At 37.5% G+C, this 21,236-nt stretch overlaps 1 protein-coding gene across 1 annotated transcript in view; it reads left to right on the top strand.

Moving 5' to 3' along the window:
* gabra2b (gamma-aminobutyric acid type A receptor subunit alpha2b) overlaps positions 1-4,503 on the top strand; it is a gene marked incomplete at its 5' end in the record, with an annotated part of 85,237 nt that extends 80,734 nt beyond the window's left edge. The window contains one exon of the mRNA XM_081382708.1: positions 3,479-4,503. Coding sequence (XP_081238834.1) covers positions 3,479-3,784 — 306 coding nt within the window. The 3' untranslated portion in view covers positions 3,785-4,503. The remainder of the gene's footprint in view (positions 1-3,478) is intronic.
* Between the last annotated feature and the right edge of the window lie 16,733 nt (positions 4,504-21,236).

The raw sequence follows: 21,236 nt of genomic DNA, 5'->3' as shown, positions 1-21,236 counted from the left end.
ACTGCAACATTACCATAATAGGCTACTTTTATCAGCTTGACATAGAACTAATGCTCCATGCTCGTACCATGATAACGTTACATCGACTGTATTTTGCCGACATGTGGTGTTATCTAGCATTATTTTACTAACTATTTGTGTATCTTTCACAATCAGCAATGTCAATATAAGGTCAATGAATGAAAACGAAAACGGTTAGTCAACTAGACTGGACAATTTCAGTGTAACAATAAGACAGTAGGAAGTAATATTACTGTACTGAACATGTCTGGAAATGTGTATTATAAACAATATGATAGTAGTGGGATGAGTGACGTTAGACAGTAGATCTAGAACATAAAATAAAAGTTACATCCTAAAGCACCTGCTTTTTGTTATCATGGAACAGTCTTTTGTATTCATTTCATGTCTTATGTATGTTATATTTTACCTTGCTATTTCAAAACGGAGGTCTCCACAATTCAAACGCTCTGCCGATGTTGATCCGTGTTTTCGTCCTGAGTCGATCCGATTGACGTTTGGCCTGACGAGCTTCAGCAGATATATATATATATATATATATATATATTTTTTTTTTTTGGAGTTTGTGTTGGAGTCTGTGTTGTGCTGGAGGCAGGTCGTTTTTTGGTGTTATCAGACTCCATGTCGTTAGCTGCAGTGCAGTTGCAATAGACTGTAGGCTCGGGAGCGCGCATGCACGTCACATCCGGTGGATTTCGCAGAAAATCCGACCCGGAGACTTCACATAAAAATAGGAATACTGGCCTTCAGAGGTAATAGCAAAACACGAAAAGTGGATCAATGTAATGTGTGATTACAACCCCTTCACAGACGGGCAATAAAAAAAGGATTCATTTTATAAAAAAAGTTACATACAGCACCTTTAATTTTGAATGTAATTTTCTGTATTTTCTTCATAGACTGTGTAAGATTCATTTCCTAGTGGCACAGAAAACACATTGTGCGCATTGTGTCTCATTTGTTTATTTAGAGTCTGCCACATAAATTAAAAAAAAAAAAAAAAAAAAACATATAAATAAATTATTTAAGCATGAAATAGGCTCTGTGGGATTTTAAATTGTCATTTCATTTGTTTCACTGAGGGCTGTTTGACAGCATATGCTCACGTTGTCAGTGTTCATTTTAACATGCACACCTAAACATGGCATGTATTCAAGCTGATTTTAGATGCTATCAAACCTTGTATTACACTCTGACCTGATGCTCAGAACCTTCACTGAGATCTTCACTGATTTGATTCAAGACTTCCTGCTTTGATTTGATTCACTGATTTGATTCAAGAAAGGAGATCTTCACTGATTTGATTCAAGACTTCCAAGTGACTTCTAAGGAGTAGCAAGTAGTTAAACTAATTTCCAGTGATCATACATTGTTTCGGTCCTGGTTTGCTCTTCATCTTCATCTGGATTTCAGTGGTGTTTGAGCTGACACTGTAGCAAACGGCCTCTCTTAGTAACCATCCTGCGTTTATAGTGATGCATTACTATAGTTACTGTCACTCTCTTTAATTACCGCAGCGCTGCTTCCCGAGACGCATTCATCAGTTCTCGGGGTGAGGGGGAGGTGGAGGTCTGTGGCCTTTTGAAACACCCGGAATGAGAGCAGGGCCTGCGGGCATGTGCCGAGAACCCAGCTGGAGAAACAGACTGAACGCTCGGCGCATTCACCATCAAAACACCTGCGCGAGTCAGTCCTGTTTCACTGCTGAGTCATCTTGTATCACTCAGAGCTGGACTTTCCCTTTAAAGTCAACATTAAATGGCATTTACAACCCATTTTACTTTCATGAGAAAAATAAATTGATTGTATTGTGAAAAGTGGTATATAAGGTGGTGTGTGTGTGTGTATATTATTTATATATATATATATATATATATATATATATATGTGTGTGTGTGTGTGTGTGTGTGTGTGTGTGTGTGTGTGTGTGTGTACTGTGTATATCATCACCACGCAGTGTCGCACATGTACATATATACAGTATATATATATATATATATATATATATATATATATATATATATATATATATATATACACACACACACACACACACACATACTGTATATAGATGTGTGTGTGTGTGTGTGTGTGTGTGTGTGTGTGTGTGTGTGTGTGTGTGTGTGTGTGTGTGTGTGTGTGTGTGTGTGTGTGTGTGTGTGTGTGTGTGTGTGTGTGTATTGTGTATGTCATCGCCGTCGGGTGGAGTTACGAGGTTTAGTCACAAGCTCTTTTTAATACTTTTCATTGGTTAAATATTTGCAAAACTCACAGACATACGTAAAGGGTGACCAATAGTAATGATTTACAAACAACAATTAAATGAAATATGGAGATATTTTACAGTGACAATATGTACATACACACAAACACACATATCATTTTTAACTATATTATCCAGGTCCATATGTGTGAATTGCATGTGTCTCTTGATGTTGGTGTGTGTGGGCATGCCAACGGAGAGAGAAAGTTGTTATTAATGAGTGTTTGTCATGTGTGGGATCTTGTTATTTTTCTGTGTTCAAGCGGTGCCGGCACAGCGGAATTTTTCCACTGCTGTTATGACAAGAACTTATTGAATCATGAATCTTCCTCCCTGTTCTTCATCATGAGTCTGCTCATCCTTGACACCTCCAGCTGTCCCATCAACTCCTCATCATAATACCACTCATGTTTTACAACTAGTGCGGTTTTATCCGGCAAGTGGATGATGTATAACACACAAAGGCTGCATTCCCACAATGTTTGGGATTGACATCCGTATTTGAGGCTCAAATTGTCCGGGAGACTGGAGCAGATTGAATACTGTCAGCGTGGACACTGGCCAATCATCTTATGTTAACTATCTGTATAAATTGTATAAATAGATTTGGCATTGGAAGTTGAGTCACAGCTGTGCCTTTATTTCATTTTTCCAGTTCAATCATGACAACTCTTTGAATAGTTTTAGCATGTAATTGAATATGCTGCTTCATGAATGTATAAATTCCGTAGCAGATCTAGGCAGGTGGAGCTGGGGAGGTGGAGGGGTTCAGAGGAACTCTGATGGCGCTCTGCAGAACTAGCTTACAGCAAACAATCAACCAGTCTATTTAAACGTTGAGTAAGCAATCTCATTGGCTGCATGATCAGCAGAGGCCAATCAGCTTCTACCGTGCAGTAATGAAGTGATTGTTTGCAGATTGCATTTAGAGGACATATCAGTCTGCAACCTCTAGAGTTTCATGACTGAACTAGACATTTTTTATTTTAATTTTAGAATAAGTTTTAGTCATTTTTTTAGCACACAAAATTATAATTATTTAGATACATTAGCTTCGGTCATAAAATATTGTTCTTACTCGCTTTCATAACCAAACTATCCAACCAGAATTACAATTAGCTCCTCAAACAGGACTGACAAGCATATTCCAAAGTAATGACTTCTTAAAAATGGAAAACTCTCAATTTCCCACAGAAAAAGGAGAAAGCTTCAGTCATCAAGAAGAACAACGCCTACGCCGTCGCTGTGGCGAACTACGCCCCCAACATCACCAAGGACACGGTCCTCCCCACCATCGCCAAGGGGAACGTAGGCGAACCGGGAAAGACCAAAGCCGACGGAAAACCAGCCGAGGCGAAGAAAACCTTCAACAGCGTGAGTAAAATCGACCGCATATCCCGTATCATGTTTCCAGTTCTCTTCGGGACATTCAACCTGGTTTACTGGGCGACGTATTTGAACAGAGAACCCGTGATCAAAGACATGGTGCCCTCTTATTAGACGGCGTCCAGGGCTGCGAACGGTTCCACTAAGCAGGACCAAAGACTAGGCCAATACCACCCAGGGACTCTGAATATAATCACGCTCCGACGCTCTTTCCCATCTGCTCCAGACAGACGTGTCGTGGATTGTTGCAAGATGCCTTTCTATCTCTCTCTATCTCTCGCCGCTCTTTTCTACAGCTTTTTCAGCAGTGCTTTTGAAATGACATTTGCCTTTGTACATATGTACGTAGTGAAAATGATGTTACGTTTGGTTTGACGTGTTTTGCTCTGTGAGAATCTGACTTTGGACCTCTCTCTGTGATATAGATTAGCAAATTACAGTGATTTATTTATTTATTTGGTTTCACTTTATTTTGATAGTCCACTGTTGACATTCTACTAACTGTAAGTCAGTTGACATGTAGGTGCAACATTACTTGTAGTTAACAATGTCTTAAGGGAACCATCAAAATAAAGTGCTACCATTTATTTATTTATTTATTTATTTATTTGGTGTAAATGTTATGATTTTTCGTGATGGTGCTTGTTTTTGACTAGCCTTTTTTATCTATAAGACCATGCACGTTAGTGCTTATGGTCTGATATTTTGTGCTGGGCCCATACACAAAAAAAACCCGTTTACACACATTGCTGTATCTTTACCGTATGTGATTTTATTTTCTTCTGTTAAACCAGGAATGTTCTATTAACAGTATTTTGGATGATGTCAACATGGTTTTCAATCCGTTTACTGTCATTTTTTGATTCTGTATCCCTTTATAAAGGTCTCTAATGCAGCAGCATAATTCAGGGTGGTGTGGGAAGCTCATGCAACCTGAACTTTGAAGTCAAGAATCTGCAATTGCATCCCATATTATGCCCTATTTATGAGTAAAACTACTCAACAACAACAAAATGGAAGCTTGGATTTGATTTTACCCATCAGGAATTTATTGCATTGTTAAAAGCAAGGTTTTAGCCAACAAGGAGATTTGTTTCAGAGTCAAGCAAATCATTATATTTTAGTGAAAGATTGGGAATAAGTCTTAAGAAAGTAAATGGGGTCCATTTTCAGTCCAAATGGCTTTTAATGTTACTAGATTTGGTGCTTCATGATTGTTAAAAAATTAACTTTTGTTTTGTTAGTTATTATTTGAAATGCATAACAAGTGTTCTGCACACGTTCTGAAAAGTGAATCGATCGCCCCCTGGTGGCTGACTACAGTATAGGTCCCTATTCATGTTATCGAATGGGACTCGAGCCAAACTAAAAAATCCACTTCCATTTAAATTTTAGTTTTTTTCAAAGATGGTTTCTGTCATTTTTTGGTAGTTCTTATCATGCTGATGTATGTTCAAGTATTCGTTTTTTAAGATAGTTTGGTTTTAGTTATTTGATGCTACAAATGGGGTGTAACGTCATGATTGACAGCTGTGCTTGTGATTGAGTCTTTGGGAGCGGGAGTGTGTGCGGGACCTTGATGCCTCGGCTCCACCTCAGGATCACTACTGCGCAGGCTTCGAATGACATAATTGGCAATGACCTTATCTGGGATATTTTGGCTTCATTTTTCTTCAATGGAAGGAACTGGAGACCAGTCGTCCATCTTTTTTTTCTTTTTTTTACAGTCTATGGTAATAAATAACAGCAGGTTGAGCTTTCCTCACACTCTTTTTTCAAAGGTGAAGTGTGTCATATTTTTCACTCAAGTTTAAGTACTTTCTCCTTGTCCAGGTTTAATGTGCAAACACAATTATAAAACTTTGTTTATAACCTATATAATTATAGGTTGCCTTCTTAAAGAGTGTGAACACTGTGGCTTTGTGACACTTTCAGAACTTCAAAGGGGTCATCGGATGCCCATTTTCCACAAGTTGGTATGATTCTTTAGGGTCTTCATGTAAAGTTTGTAACATACTTTGGTTAAAATTCCTCAATGGTTGTGTAAAACAACACCCTTTTTACCTCCTCAAAAACAGGCTCTGTTCACAGCGACCCGTTTCGGTGCATGTCTCTTTAAAAGATAATGAACAACTGCTCACTCCACCCCTCTTCCGTGGGGCGTGTCGACACAAGACACGTAAAGTGCTGCCTTGGCAGAAATGGCTGAGGACGGAAATATGCTAATACAGGACAGTCTGTCAGCGGTCGTGGGTGGAGCAAGAGCAATATGGCATCATATTGTTCAGAAAATCCAAACGGCTTGATTATTGAGAGTGTTTAGGCTTTTTGAGGATTAAAAAAAAAGTGAATGGATTTTTTTTTTCATTGTATGGTGGTTGTGTCCAGATACTGCAAAGACACATTTATGTGAAAAACACCATGTAGAAGTGAATTTTGCATCCGATGACCCCTTTAAGTAGCCTGCCGTGGGCGGGGCTATTTGTATTTCAACCAATGGCAGGCTGGGGGAGTGTTTGGAAACAATCTGATTGGTGACACTGATGTAGAAATGGCACACTTCATCTTTCGTGCTAGATCTAAGGAAATTAGTGAACGCATAAAAAAAAAAAAAAAATATATATATATATATATATATATATATATATATATATATATATATATATATATATATATATATATATATAAACATGATGATTTCATGTTCAGTAATTTCCTCATTTTGCCACTGTGCATTCCTCTTATTGAACTCTTACAAACAAAGTTCTTTTTGGACCAAAAGACCGAAGTGCTTCAACTATTGCATGTTTACTACAATTGTTTACCCTCCAAAATGAAGCTGAATATTCCTAAAAGTTAGCGTACTAAATATGATGCAGTAAAACCATAGAAATGTCACAGACTGAATTCTGCAAATCCAAAATGCCTGTCACAGAGTTGACAACAATTTTTTTTTTTGTATATATGTAAGGAATATTTGTTCATATTGGTGTTGTTGTACACTTGTGTGTAATGTTTTATGTTGACTGTTTGTACAGTTTTATACACACAAAAAATAAGCATTGCAGAGTTTCTTATTTGATTGTTTTTTTCAGTCAGTTTTCAGTTATTTCTAAGGGAAAGATGATGTTCATTTAAGCATGCTGCAGCCTCATTGGCTCTATAGAAAATGATACAATTGTTCGGGAATGGTATTCATTGTTGTTATGATTATTTAGCACTATTTATTATTGTTAATTTATTCATTATAAAAAATATATACTTTTCTAAAGTTTAAGAGTTCATATCAAAGTGTCAATATGTTTCTAAATATTTATTTAACTATATATTTATTGAAATATATACATAATTTATTTCTGAGTATTATTTGACATGCTGTCATATTAAATCTATTTTCTGTGTGGTATAATATCGTTTGGAGCTCTGCTTTAATTTTCACATTGCTTTGATTGTATTGAATGATGGTTGCATCTTCGTTATGCATAAACTGTTTGAGCAATAAAAAAAGAGGTGAAATGTAAACTTCCTGGCATGGAAAAGAGCTTTCCACACACAGAATGTATAGCTCTTGCTCTCTTTCATTCTCTCTCACTCTCTCTCATACATCCCATATGAAACATGCCCCAGTGGGTCATGTTCTCAGATGGGATGGTCTGAACAGAATGTTTGAATATTATAAATGTTTTTTTTTTTTTCTTCTTGTTAGGTGTTACAACTGATCTGTCAACCAGCTTTTAATTATATTATTATTATTTAAAGGAAAGTTACATCCAAAAATGAAAATTCTGTCTAATTGAACCCACTTACATGATGTTCTAAACGCATACTGTTTTTTTTTATGTTATATTTTTTTTGGAGCTTTACAGACATGGTCATTATGAAGCTGCATGAAGATTTTTCAGAAATTCTCAGAAAAATACCAGCATACGCATTTAGAACAATATGAGGGTGAGTATAAGCTGGTGTTTACACAACACTGTTTTCAACTTAAAACAGAAAACTTTTTATGCGTTGTGGCCATTCATTTACACAACAACGCTCAAAAACATAAATTTGTAAAACTGGTGATGTCATGTGCATGTCATATTCAGTCTATAGGTGTGGCAAGGCAAGTTTATTTAAATAGAACATTTTATAAACAATGGAAATTCACTCTTCACACAATGGAAATCGTCTCTTCACCCCTAATGGAGTGTGTAAACTTTACACTGTCTGTCTATGGCCAGTTCCAGCGTCTCTTCACCCCTAATGGAGTGTGTAAACTTTACACTGTCTGTCTATGACCAGTTCCAGCGTCACTTCACCCCTAATGCAGTGTGTAAACTTTACACTGTCTGTCTTTGACCAGTTCCAGCATCTCTTCACCCCTAATGCAGTGTGTAAACTTTACACTGTCTGTCTATGGCCTGTTCCAGCGTCTCTTCACCCCTAATGCAGTGTGTAAACTTTACACTGTCTGTCTATGACCAGTTCCAGCGTCACTTACCCCTAATGCAGTGTGTAAACTTTACACTGTCTGTCTATGACCAGTTCCAGCATCTCTTCACCCCTAATGCAGTGTGTAAACTTTACACTGTCTGTCTATGGCCTGTTCCAGCGTCTCTTCACCCCTAATGGAGTGTGTAAACTTTACACTGTCTGTCTATGACCAGTTCCAGCGTCACTTCACCCCTAATGCAGTGTGTAAACTTTACACTGTCTGTCTATGACCAGTTCCAGCATCTCTTCACCCCTAATGCAGTGTGTAAACTTTACACTGTCTGTCTATGGCCTGTTCCAGCGTCTCTTCACCCCTAATGCAGTGTGTAAACTTTACACTGTCTGTCTATGGCCAGTTCCAGCATCTCTTCACCCCTAATGGAGTGTGTAAACTTTACACTGTCTGTCTATGACCAGTTCCAGCGTCACTTCACCCCTAATGCAGTGTGTAAACTTTACACTGTCTGTCTATGACCAGTTCCAGCATCTCTTCACCCCTAATGCAGTGTGTAAACTTTACACTGTCTGTCTATGGCCTGTTCCAGCGTCTCTTCACCCCTAATGCAGTGTGTAAACTTTACACTGTCTGTCTATGGCCAGTTCCAGCGTCTCTTCACCCCTAATGGAGTGTGTAAACTTTACACTGTCTGTCTATGACCAGTTCCAGCATCTCTTCACCCCTAATGGAGTGTGTAAACTTTACACTGTCTGTCTTTGACAGGCTCCAGTGTCTCTTCACCCCTAATGCAGTGTGTAAACTTTACACTGTCTGTCTATGACCAGTTCCAGCATCTCTTCACCCCTAATGCAGTGTGTAAACTTTACACTGTCTGTCTATGGCCTGTTCCAGCGTCTCTTCACCCCTAATGCAGTGTGTAAACTTTACACTGTCTGTCTTTGACCAGTTCCAGCGTCTCTTCACCCCTAATGCAGTGTGTAAACTTTACACTGTCTGTCTTTGACAGGCTCCAGTGTCTCTTCACCCCTAATGCAGTGTGTAAACTTTACACTGTCTGTCTATGACCAGTTCCAGCATCTCTTCACCCCTAATGCAGTGTGTAAACTTTACACTGTCTGTCTATGGCCTGTTCCAGCGTCTCTTCACCCCTAATGCAGTGTGTAAACTTTACACTGTCTGTCTTTGACCAGTTCCAGCGTCTCTTCACCCCTAATGCAGTGTGTAAACTTTACACTGTCTGTCTTTGACAGGTCCCAGTGTCTCTTCACCCCTAATGCAGTGTGTAAACTTTACACTCTCTGTCTATGGCCAGTTCCAGTGTCTCTTCACCCCTAATGCAGTGTGTAAACTTTACACTGTCTGTCTTTGACCAGTTCCAGCATCTCTTCACCCCTAATGCAGTGTGTAAACTTTACACTGCCTGTCTTTGACCAGTTCCAGCGTCTGTTCACCAATAATGCAGTGTGTAAACTTTACACTGTTTGTCTTTGACCAGTTCCAGTGTCTCTTCACCCCTAATGCAGTGTGTAAACTTTACACTGTCTGTCTATGACCGGTTTCAGTGTCTCTTCACCCCTAATGCAGTGTGTAAACTTTACACTGTCTGTCTATGACCAGTTCCAGTGTCTCTTCACCCCTAATGCAGTGTGTAAACTTTACACTGTCTGTCTTTGACCAGTTCCAGTGTCTCTTCACTCCTAATGCATTGTGTAAACTTTACACTGTCTGTCTTTGACCAGTTCCAGTGTCTCTTCACCCCTAATGCAGTTTGTAAACTTTACACTGTCTGTCTTTGACAGGCCCCAGTGTCTCTTCACCCCTAATGCAGTGTGTAAACTTTACGCTGTCTGTCTTTGACAGGTCCCAGTGTCTCTTCACCCCTAATGCAGTGTGTAAACTTTACACTGTCTGTCTATGGCCTGTTCCAGCGTCTCTTCACCCCTAATGCAGTGTGTAAACTTTACACTGTCTGTCTATGGCCAGTTCCAGCGTCTCTTCACCCCTAATGGAGTGTGTAAACTTTACACTGTCTGTCTATGACCAGTTCCAGCATCTCTTCACCCCTAATGGAGTGTGTAAACTTTACACTGTCTGTCTTTGACAGGCTCCAGTGTCTCTTCACCCCTAATGCAGTGTGTAAACTTTACACTGTCTGTCTATGACCAGTTCCAGCATCTCTTCACCCCTAATGCAGTGTGTAAACTTTACACTGTCTGTCTATGGCCTGTTCCAGTGTCTCTTCACCCCTAATGCAGTGTGTAAACTTTACACTGTCTGTCTTTGACCAGTTCCAGCGTCTCTTCACCCCTAATGCAGTGTGTAAACTTTACACTGTCTGTCTTTGACCTGTTCCAGCGTCTCTTCACCCCTAATGCAGTGTGTAAACTTTACACTGTCTGTCTTTGACCTGTTCCAGCGTCTCTTCACCCCTAATGCAGTGTGTAAACTTTACACTGTCTGTCTTTGACAGGTCCCAGTGTCTCTTCACCCCTAATGCAGTGTGTAAACTTTACACTCTCTGTCTATGGCCAGTTCCAGTGTCTCTTCACCCCTAATGCAGTGTGTAAACTTTACACTGTCTGTCTTTGACCAGTTCCAGCATCTCTTCACCCCTAATGCAGTGTGTAAACTTTACACTGCCTGTCTTTGACCAGTTCCAGCGTCTGTTCACCAATAATGCAGTGTGTAAACTTTACACTGTCTGTCTTTGACCAGTTCCAGTGTCTCTTCACCCCTAATGCAGTGTGTAAACTTTACACTGTCTGTCTATGACCGGTTTCAGTGTCTCTTCACCCCTAATGCAGTGTGTAAACTTTACACTGTCTGTCTATGACCAGTTCCAGTGTCTCTTCACCCCTAATGCAGTGTGTAAACTTTACACTGTCTGTCTTTGACCAGTTCCAGTGTCTCTTCACTCCTAATGCATTGTGTAAACTTTACACTGTCTGTCTTTGACCAGTTCCAGTGTCTCTTCACCCCTAATGCAGTTTGTAAACTTTACACTGTCTGTCTTTGACAGGCCCCAGTGTCTCTTCACCCCTAATGCAGTGTGTAAACTTTACGCTGTCTGTCTTTGACAGGTCCCAGTGTCTCTTCACCCCTAATGCAGTGTGTAAACTTTACACTGTCTGTCTATGGCCTGTTCCAGCGTCTCTTCACCCCTAATGCAGTGTGTAAACTTTACACTGTCTGTCTATGGCCAGTTCCAGCGTCTCTTCACCCCTAATGGAGTGTGTAAACTTTACACTGTCTGTCTATGACCAGTTCCAGCATCTCTTCACCCCTAATGGAGTGTGTAAACTTTACACTGTCTGTCTTTGACAGGCTCCAGTGTCTCTTCACCCCTAATGCAGTGTGTAAACTTTACACTGTCTGTCTATGACCAGTTCCAGCATCTCTTCACCCCTAATGCAGTGTGTAAACTTTACACTGTCTGTCTATGGCCTGTTCCAGCGTCTCTTCACCCCTAATGCAGTGTGTAAACTTTACACTGTCTGTCTTTGACCAGTTCCAGCGTCTCTTCACCCCTAATGCAGTGTGTAAACTTTACACTGTCTGTCTATGGCCAGTTCCAGCATCTCTTCACCCCTTAATGGAGTGTGAAAACTTATATACCTGCTTTATACAAGTGTGTATTTACACCATCCACGAGTTAGAGTCCTGTTATCTCTTCACTCACGTCTCAGTGCACGGCCAAAATGATCACTCTTTCACAATTCCTTTCAAACTTTCCCGCCAGACATTAAAACAGTTAAGATTAAATCCAAGGATAATCAAATCAGTTCTAAAAGAATTAATAGAATAATAAGATGATGCATAGATGATATAAAGTGCAGTCAGTCTGACGTACAGTGGCACAGTGCTCATTCAGTAAATGCACAGCTAAACAGATGTTTTGAGTCTGGATTTGAATGTGGCCACTGTTGGAGCACATCTGATCTCTTCTGGAAGCTGGTTCCAGCTGCGGCTCGCATAATAGCTAAAAGCAGACTCTCCTTGCTTTAAATGAATCCTTGGTATTTCTAACTGACTTGATCTACATGACTACTAAAACTAAGGTCAGACTCCTAAAATCACACCAAGATTCCTTACTTAATTTTTTGTTTTGGACCCCTAGCGTCAAAGTATGTATTCACCTGGAGAACTTCATCTTTGTTTTCAAATGCAATGACTTAAGTTTTTGTTTCTTTGTTTAACTGAAGAAAGTTTTGGCACATCCAACTGTTGACTTCATCAATGCATTGGCACAGGAAGTCAATGGGGCTAGTGTGTAGTGTTTCTTTACAAAGTGACATCGCCAACTACTGGCCTGGCAGCATAATACAGTGTTTTTAATCGTTTTCGTGGATCTGTGTGAATGGCGACCGTTTTGACAACATTGTCTTCTGTATGTGAAATTTTTCAAAACCGCAAAGGAAAAACTTTCCATTTTTTGTAAATCGTTGTCATGTAAATTAAACTTAAGTAGCAGTATTTTCATTTTGGATGAACTTTTCCTTTTAATTGAGAATGTGAAGAAGAATCAACAAGTTGTAAATCTTTACAAATTAATCACCAAGACCAGCTAAGTTCTCACTAATGTCTGTTTCCCTTCTATATAATGAGTATGTTGTTTCCTATAATGTAAATGTGAATTTGATCACATGACCAGAACAACTGAACCGCTTATAGTCTTTCAACAGCTGGGACTCATTTTCAAAATATTGGTCACTCTTTCAAACATCATTCTACTTACTCTTTCAACAGCTTGTTGCTAAATAAACAACAAGAACAAATATATGATTCATTCTGAGTCTGATTCATTCATACATTTTTAGGGCGTTATATTGTTTTCCATTGTTCAGTACTGTTAAACACATGTGGCTGTATATTTCTTTTGCTGTAATTTGCCATTATTTCATGCCAAGTTGCATTATAACCACAATAATATCTTGGTCAAAGTCTGTGACATCTTTTAAAATACTGTAGAGTTTGATTAGACACATCAATAACAAACGATGTACAGTAAGTACTGTTTTATCCTTCCCTTTAAAACCCGATAAGATTTTGCTATCCTATCTATGCATTATTATATGGTTAGTTCTATTTATTGAATTGCTTTTCACCTTTTGAAAAAGAAAATGGATCTGTGAATTTCAGTCTCAAAATGCATTTAAAAAAGTTCTAGGAAAAATCTTACAGTATACTTTCAGCATTACGGTGTAAAACAAGAGCATACACCTCAGGAAATAAGCTCATGGAATTACACCATCAGATACAGGGATTCCCCTCCAAAACTTTTCAGTGGGGTCAGAGGAATTAAAGGGATACTTCAGCATTTAGCATTAAGCTTTGTATTTTTTGTATTTTAGCAAAAACCTGTAGTATTTTCGAAATTACCGTACTTCCCTCCCTCATGTCCCCCTGAGACGAGAGATTTATGTATTTTTTGTCTGGAAAAAATCCTCCGATGATGCAAAAATCTTCATTTTGCGTCATCGGAGGATTTTTTGGCCAGAGGCTAGAGACTACAGCCAGTAGTAGGAGCTCGTTCCGTATATTTTCAACCCGCCCATAGGGGGATCTCACTCACAGAATGTACAAATAGTGTCAGCCGTCTTTCTTTGGAAGCTAAGCTAGCAGGCTCTTGTTCTGTGGAGAAAGCAGAGCAGTAGGGGTAACCATCCTCTTTTTCCCGGACATGTCCGGCCGTCGAGATCGTCCAAAATTTCCGGGATTCGACCTTTGCTTTCTACAGTCGCCATTCATTGTTTACACGCACACACTTTTTGTTTCAATCTAACTGAATTCATTCCGATTGGTGAATCTGAATGTAGTGTTTACATGAACGCTAAACAAGTGATCGGTTGATGTGCGTTTTAGCATTGCTAAGAAATGTCCCACTCCTCCGTGAGAGATAGCCTACGAGACCGTTGCGTCTCACAGGTGTCGCTCATAAGTAATCACGCCACCGGCCTCGCGCCATTCTCCCACACCCCTCAGCCTCGTCCTGCTCGCCACAGTAAACATAATGAATGGCGACTGTAGAACACAAAAGCCGAATCCCGGACATTTTGGGCGATCTCGAAATCCCGGGCAGACTCGTCACGGAGACTCACGATAAAACGGCGTCTTTTAAGTTTCGAGTCAACTAGTAGCCTAGCCTACTGCGCTCTCTTACTGGTAGGTGTGGCTTGGGAGTGGCCTCGTAGGGCAGCGAAGCAAGTGCATTCTGGGAGTTGTTGTCTTTCATCCACATGAGCCAAAAATACATTTTCTGGCTTTTCTCAGTCTAGAAGGCTCCAAATTCAAAAATAATTTCACATTTCAACTACATAAATGACCCATTTTAAAAACACATCTTTCCAGAGGTGAAGTATCCCCTTAAATACTATGAGTGTGATATGTGATAATCCACATTCAGACTGATTTTAGCAGAGGAGGCATCTCTCCATACCACAGCTTAACTCTCATACACTCCAAAGCTCTGAGATACACCATCAGATCCATGAGACAATTCCATTAGCAAGACACTGAGGGCAGGAAGTTATTGACCAACGATTTCTAAGCCAGTGCATCAATTAGGTCAAGAACGGTTTGAGTCTGAGTTTATTTATTTATTTAATCCTTTTGCCTTGACCTCAGTTAATAAAGTGTACAGTCTCTGTCCAAACTGCACAGCAAACCTGTCAAGAACATTCCATGGGTCATATTAAAAGAAAGATTTAAGAAATGATATTTTGTTTTATAACATAGTAAAGCCTAGGACATTGCATCTTTTTTCTTTTTTTGGCATTGCAAGTAGTGTGGAACAAGCAATAAAAGATTGAAAAAAATGGGATTTATTGGTGATAAATATATAAACCTTGTTATTAACACAGTTTATTAGTACTATTACAAAAATCGTATCTGTTTCCACTGGTATTGGTTTGTTTCTGTTTAAGGTGGGTGTTTAATTCTGTTTCCTGTGTTTTCAGTTAGTAACATGTTTAATTATCGGTTTCACCTGTGGATTGTTTTCATTGATTGGTTTGTCTGTCTATTTCAGCCTTGTGTTTCTTCTGTTCTTTGTGTGATCTCGTCGATGGATGTTTGGTTGTTCTGTTCACGGTGCCTTTGTACCAGTTACCCTGAAAAGTGTATTTTTGAGTTCGTTAACATTAAACTTTCACTGTATGCGTTTAGAGCCAGTTCTTTATTTTTGTATGCTTGCAACCCCCGCTGACATTATGTATGGCGGAATAATATGCATTACATTAAATTAGTTTATGTTAAAACTGCAATGCAAATGGTTTGAAAAGTTATATGAAATTCCAATAGATAAATCTTAAAATATAAAATAACCATTTAAATTTAAGCCTAAATATTCTTTGATTGCCACTTCCTAGTATTAGTTATTTTTTCTTAAATAAGTACTTTTTACTATAATATAATGCAACTGTGTATCTGAAATATGCTTAATTATGAAGAAAAGGCTTATTTTTCTTTATGCACCATTTATTTCATTTTTTCCTTTGGATTTTGGGGTGAAATTTTATTCATCTTTTGTTCTGCCTTTGTTTATCCCTTTTATGGGATTTTAAAACAAGTATTTTTAAAGCCCAACCTGTTGTATTGTTTGTCAAACCAGATTGTGGAACAAGGCATCCTGGCTTTTTCATACGTGACCTTGCGTCACACATGAAATTGAGGGCAGAGGAATCCAGATGAGGTCTCGTTTCTGACAGGGCTGCTGGTTTCCCGCGCAGCACCAGACGGTTCATTCTGACTGATGAAAGAATAACCCTTAAATGGAGTTCTAAAAATGGGTGAAGAGGAAGAGGTCGTTATCCTTCATCAGTCAGCAGAGGAAGGGCCCGATGACCGTGAATGATGGCTCCTGTCTAACAATACCAAGGATTATGGCACTTCATTTAGGGTAGACTCTTAAAAATAATGGTTCTTTATTGGCATTTATGGCTTTAACATCCATGTAACATTTTCAAAGAATATTTAGATTTTTTTTTTAAATGTTCTTCACACTAAGAAATTTTTATTTAAAGGCACAGTATGTAAGTTTCGCCGCTAGATGGCGCTTATCCAAAACAACAACAAAGCTTGATGACATTGTGAATGAGCATGGAATTATAGGAGTTGTTGTCTTCACCTCCAGAGCCGATGGAAAGCAATCCGACAGGACTCGGGCAAAAAAAAAATCCTTTTCATAGATGAGTTAATGTATTAACCTGTTAAGCTTCACCAGTGCGTCGGCGCACTGAAGCGTTTTTTATTTATTTAATTCAAAATTACTATCAGATTTAATGTTATACCTTGACAAACTATACATCATTAAAAAGATATAAGACTCAAGTTTCAGTATTTGACCACTATTGTATTCTGAGAAACTCATAGTGACAGTTATGTCTTAATTTGTGTCAGGAGTTATGAAATGAAAAAATGAGTCGATACCTTTAATATGAATTTTTATTTTTATTTATTTATTTTTTTTTTTTTATTAAACAGTATGGCATTACACATCGTATTACAACCTTTTACGAATTTGTATAAGACTGAGCAGGTGTACAAATTAAATACAAGAGTGTACAATGGTCGTACAACGAGAGAACAACCAACAAACCAAAAAAATAAAAATAAAAATAAATAAATAAATAAAACATTCACAAGAGGTCTGTTGTCATACCTGAGATTGTATGAAATTAATGAAAATAGTAGCTGTTTTAGTTTTTACCTGACATAAGGCTTTCCTAAATTGCAAGAATTCATTTAAATAAATTTTGAAGATTGGTTTGACCTTCAAAAATTTACATTTGTGAATATAATGTTTAACTAAGAGTATACAAGTATTGTAAAAAAGTTCTTCCTTGCTATCTTGCAAAAATACTCCAAATTTGACATCTTTGTACAGTATACTGGGTGCATCACTAACATATTCTGATATCCAATGTTGAAAAGAATTCCATAAAGTTCTGGTATAATGACAATCAAAAAATATATGCACCACAGATTCAATATCACATTCACAAAATGAACAAGAGTTTAAATCAATATTGAAACGTTGTCTCAGAAATTCATTACTGGGATAAATATCGTTTAAAATTTTGAAATGAGTTTCTTTAGCTTTAGGGAAAATTGGGAGGGAGAGATATTTGGTTCTGATTTTTATTTGCATATCTTTTGGAAAATCACTGAGGGTGTAAAGTCTTTTTAATAAAAGTGGGTGAAGTTTATTTGTTATTGCACTTCTTATTATGTTGTTTGAGCATTTTCTGTTTTTAAATTCTATGTCATCTATTATAAGCAAAGGAAATCTAGGTATTACGACATCATACATTAATAAGCCTTTCACCAAATGTAACATTTCTAAAGGAATAGCCTTAATTATAGTATTATATTGTTTTTTGTTACATTTAAGATTGTATTTCTCTGTGAGAACAGAGTAATTAAGGACATTTCCAACAGAATCCATAAGATGTGAAATAGCCCAAATACCTTTTTCCACCCAGTCAACATAATAGATAGATTTTCTTTTGAACAATATGCATCGATTGTTCCAGATAGGCATGTTGTGTGGAGAAAAATTATGAGTGTAAGACATTTTCCAATTTAAGAGAACCTGTTGATGAAATTTAGATAATTTGAGGGGTAATTTGGAAAGAGAAAAGTCACAGGCTAATAGGAATTCAATGCCGCCACATTTTAAAAATATTTTGGATGGAATATGAAACCAAAAACTATTAGGATTGTTTATAAAATTTTGCAACCATTTTAATTTTAGCGTTCCATTCATAGCTTCAAAATCAATTATGTTTAGACCACCTTCAGCAATGGGTTTAACTGCATCGTTTTTTCTAATATAGTGATGTTTATTTTTCCATGTAAAATTAAAAATGTTTTTGTTTATTTTATTAATTAGATGATCAGGGACAGCTAGGGAAAATGCAGGGTAAATAAATCTTGATAAAGCTTCACTTTTGCTAATTAAAATTCTGCCAAAGATTGATAAATCTCTTTGTAACCAAGAATTTAAAATAGGTTGTGTTTTGGATATATTGTTTTCAATGTTTAGAAGTTCCCTTCTTTTCCAATCTTTTGACAATATAATTCCCAAGTATTTTACTTCAGTTTTCACAGGGATTCCATGTAAGTCTGAATTGGGGTGCTCATGAAGGGCCATTAACTCGCATTTTTTAAGATTTAATTGTAACCCAGAAGCTTTGGAAAACATCTCCACTTTCTTAATTACTAGAGGAATTTGATCTGCATTTTTTATAAAAATTGTCGTGTCATCGGCTAATTGTGTGATAATTAGAGGCCTGCCCAGAACATTTAATGGTTTCAAATCTGTACTGTTTTTTATATAAATCGATAATATTTCTACAGCTAAAATAAAAATCAGAGGTGAACACGGGCATCCTTGCTTTACCCCTCTTTTTATCTGGAATCTTTTGGTTGTACCCTTAGGTAAAGACACTGAACTGTTTATATCTGTATATAACAAGTTAATCATATCAATGAACTTCTTACCAAAGCCGAAAAATTCAAGAGTCTTCAAAATAAAAGAATGCTCAACCAGATCAAACGCTTTATAGAAATCAAGGAAAAAAATGAAACCTTGATCTTCAATTAAATAGTTGTAATCCAATAAATCCAAAACTAATCTAATGTTATTGTGTATTGATCTATTTTTAATAAAGCCCGACTGAGTTTCACTAACAACATCTCTTATCCCAGACTTTAATCTATTGGCTAAAATTTGAGTGAAAAGTTTATAATCTACATTTAATAAGGATATGGGTCTAAGATTTTCAATATACCTTTTATCTTTTCCTGGCTTTGGTAAGAGAGTAATGACCCCTTGCTTCATCGTTGTTGTGAGATTATTATTCTCAATGCATTCATTGAAAACTGAAAATAACATTTGTTTTATATCTTTCCAGAAAAATTTATAAAAATTTGATGTTAAACCATCTTGACCAGGGGCTTTTCCCAAAGCCATACGCTCAATAGCAGCATCAAGTTCTTTTAGTTGTATTTCAGCATCACATAACAATTTAAAACCCTTTTCAACTTGAGGAATATTGTGTCTTATATTCTCGAGAAAATTTACAGAATATTCAGGAGTGTAATTGGATGAGTATAAATTTGAGTAAAATTTGTAAGTCTCTTCAGCTATTATATTTGCTTGGTGACATTCTTTATCATTAATCATTAATACATCCAATTTATTCTTTTCTTGTCTTCTTTTTTCTAAATGGTAGAAGTAAGATGAATTTTTTTCCCCTTGTTCTATCCACTTAGCCCTGGACCTTACATAAGCACCCTGTGCCCTTTGAGTGAATAATTCATCAAGATTAGATTGTAAATTTGACAAAGTAGCCTTTTCTTCTTCTGTAAGATCATGTCTCTTACACAACATGTTAATTTCATGTACTAGGGTATATTCTTTTTCCCTTAGGCGTTGGCTTCTGATTTTACCCTGTTTAATAGAAATATTTCTCACTTTAAATTTAAAATATTCCCATTTTTTACAATAAGTATTTAGTTCTATATCATTTTCAATTTCCATTAATGTATTTCTTATCTCATTAACAAACTCTTCCACCAATAATAAATCTGAATTAAATTTCCAATAGCTCTTATAGTGGTTGATATTAACATTTGGTTTGAGATTTAATCCAATTAAACAATGGTCAGTTAAAGGTGCTGCAGCTATTTCAACCTTAGTGACAAATTCCAGTATTTCAGGGGATAATAACCAATAATCTATCCTTGATTTTGCACCACCATTAGGTTTTATCCATGTATATTGACATTCATTGGGATTTTTTTGACGCCAGATATCAGTGAGAGAGTGAGTTTCTGTAAAAATCCTAAGAACTGTGTTATACTGGTGGTCATTATAAAATGACGGGGATCTGTCTAACCATTCATCCGGTGCAATGTTAAAATCCCCTCCAAACATTGTAAAACTAATATTATAAGAAAGTTTGAAATCTGCGATTATGTCTGTTATATCATCCAACAGCCTTTTGTTCTGCTTTAAATTGTTATACCCGTATATATTCGCAATAAGACTAAATGAACCCTCCAAGTTAGCAAGGATTACAACCCAATGTCCATCTTTGTCAGCTTTATAAGTTATTACTTCTCCAGGAAATCGTTGCAAACATATAGCCACACCCCCAGACCGATTAGTCCCATGTGAAAAATAAATCTTCTCTCCCCACTGGTTCTTCCAAAAAATCTCATCCTCTTCACAGGAGTGTGTCTCTTGTAAGAAAACAGCATGAGCTTTAAAACCTTTGCAGAAAAGAAAAGTAGCCTTGCGTTTCACATTGTCTTTCAGACCTCTTGCATTTAAAGAAATAAAAGATAATTCAGCTCTTAGATTAAACATAAAAGGTTTAAACAAAATAAATTAACCCCAACCGAAGAAAGAGAACAGTTCAGTTTATAGAATATTACAGGTAATCCGAGTAAACTGTGAACATCCAAGCAGTTCCTCTATCCTAGATTAACTTTCCTTTATATGTTGAACATAATTAAATTGTGGTGATTAGATCCGTTTACCGTCTATGTATCCGTAAGGGCCTCGAAAGTATGCCCTTTTTCCTGCTTTTCTTGCCTCATCGATCCTCGGCCACAACACCTCCCTTGCTTGTTTAACTGCCTCCGACAAATCTTCAGTGAAGAAAACCCTGGCTTCCTTGCAGACAGCTGAATTCTTCGTAAGATCCCAGATGTCATCCCTATCCTTTCTTTTCACAAACCGGATGATGACCGATCGCGTCCACTTCTCTTCCTTCTTCCCGACACGGTGCACCACATCCACTATGTCATCCATTCTCCCCGCCATGCGCGGTGCCACTTTTTTCAGTAGGTCGATAACATCTTCACGTATGTTTTCGTTCATCTTTTCTTTCATTCCCTTGATTCTTAAATTCCAGCGACGGCTGTGGGCCTCTTGCAGAGTGACTTTTTTCTTCAAATCACAATTTTCTTTTATCAGTGACGTAACTTTTTCTTCTAAGACTGCCGCTTTTGTTTTGCATTCTTTTATCTCGGCAGCATTAAACTCGAGCGTTTTAGCTAGGCTGCAGATCATGGTACTATTCTCTCTGATTTTGGACTTTACCTCTTCCAAACCAC

This window comes from Scardinius erythrophthalmus, assembly GCF_964197995.2.
Source record: "Scardinius erythrophthalmus genome assembly, chromosome: 13".
NCBI lineage: Eukaryota > Metazoa > Chordata > Actinopteri > Cypriniformes > Leuciscidae > Scardinius > Scardinius erythrophthalmus.
Note: the sequence above shows the minus strand (reverse complement) of the source record. Positions and strands in the feature narration are given on the sequence as shown.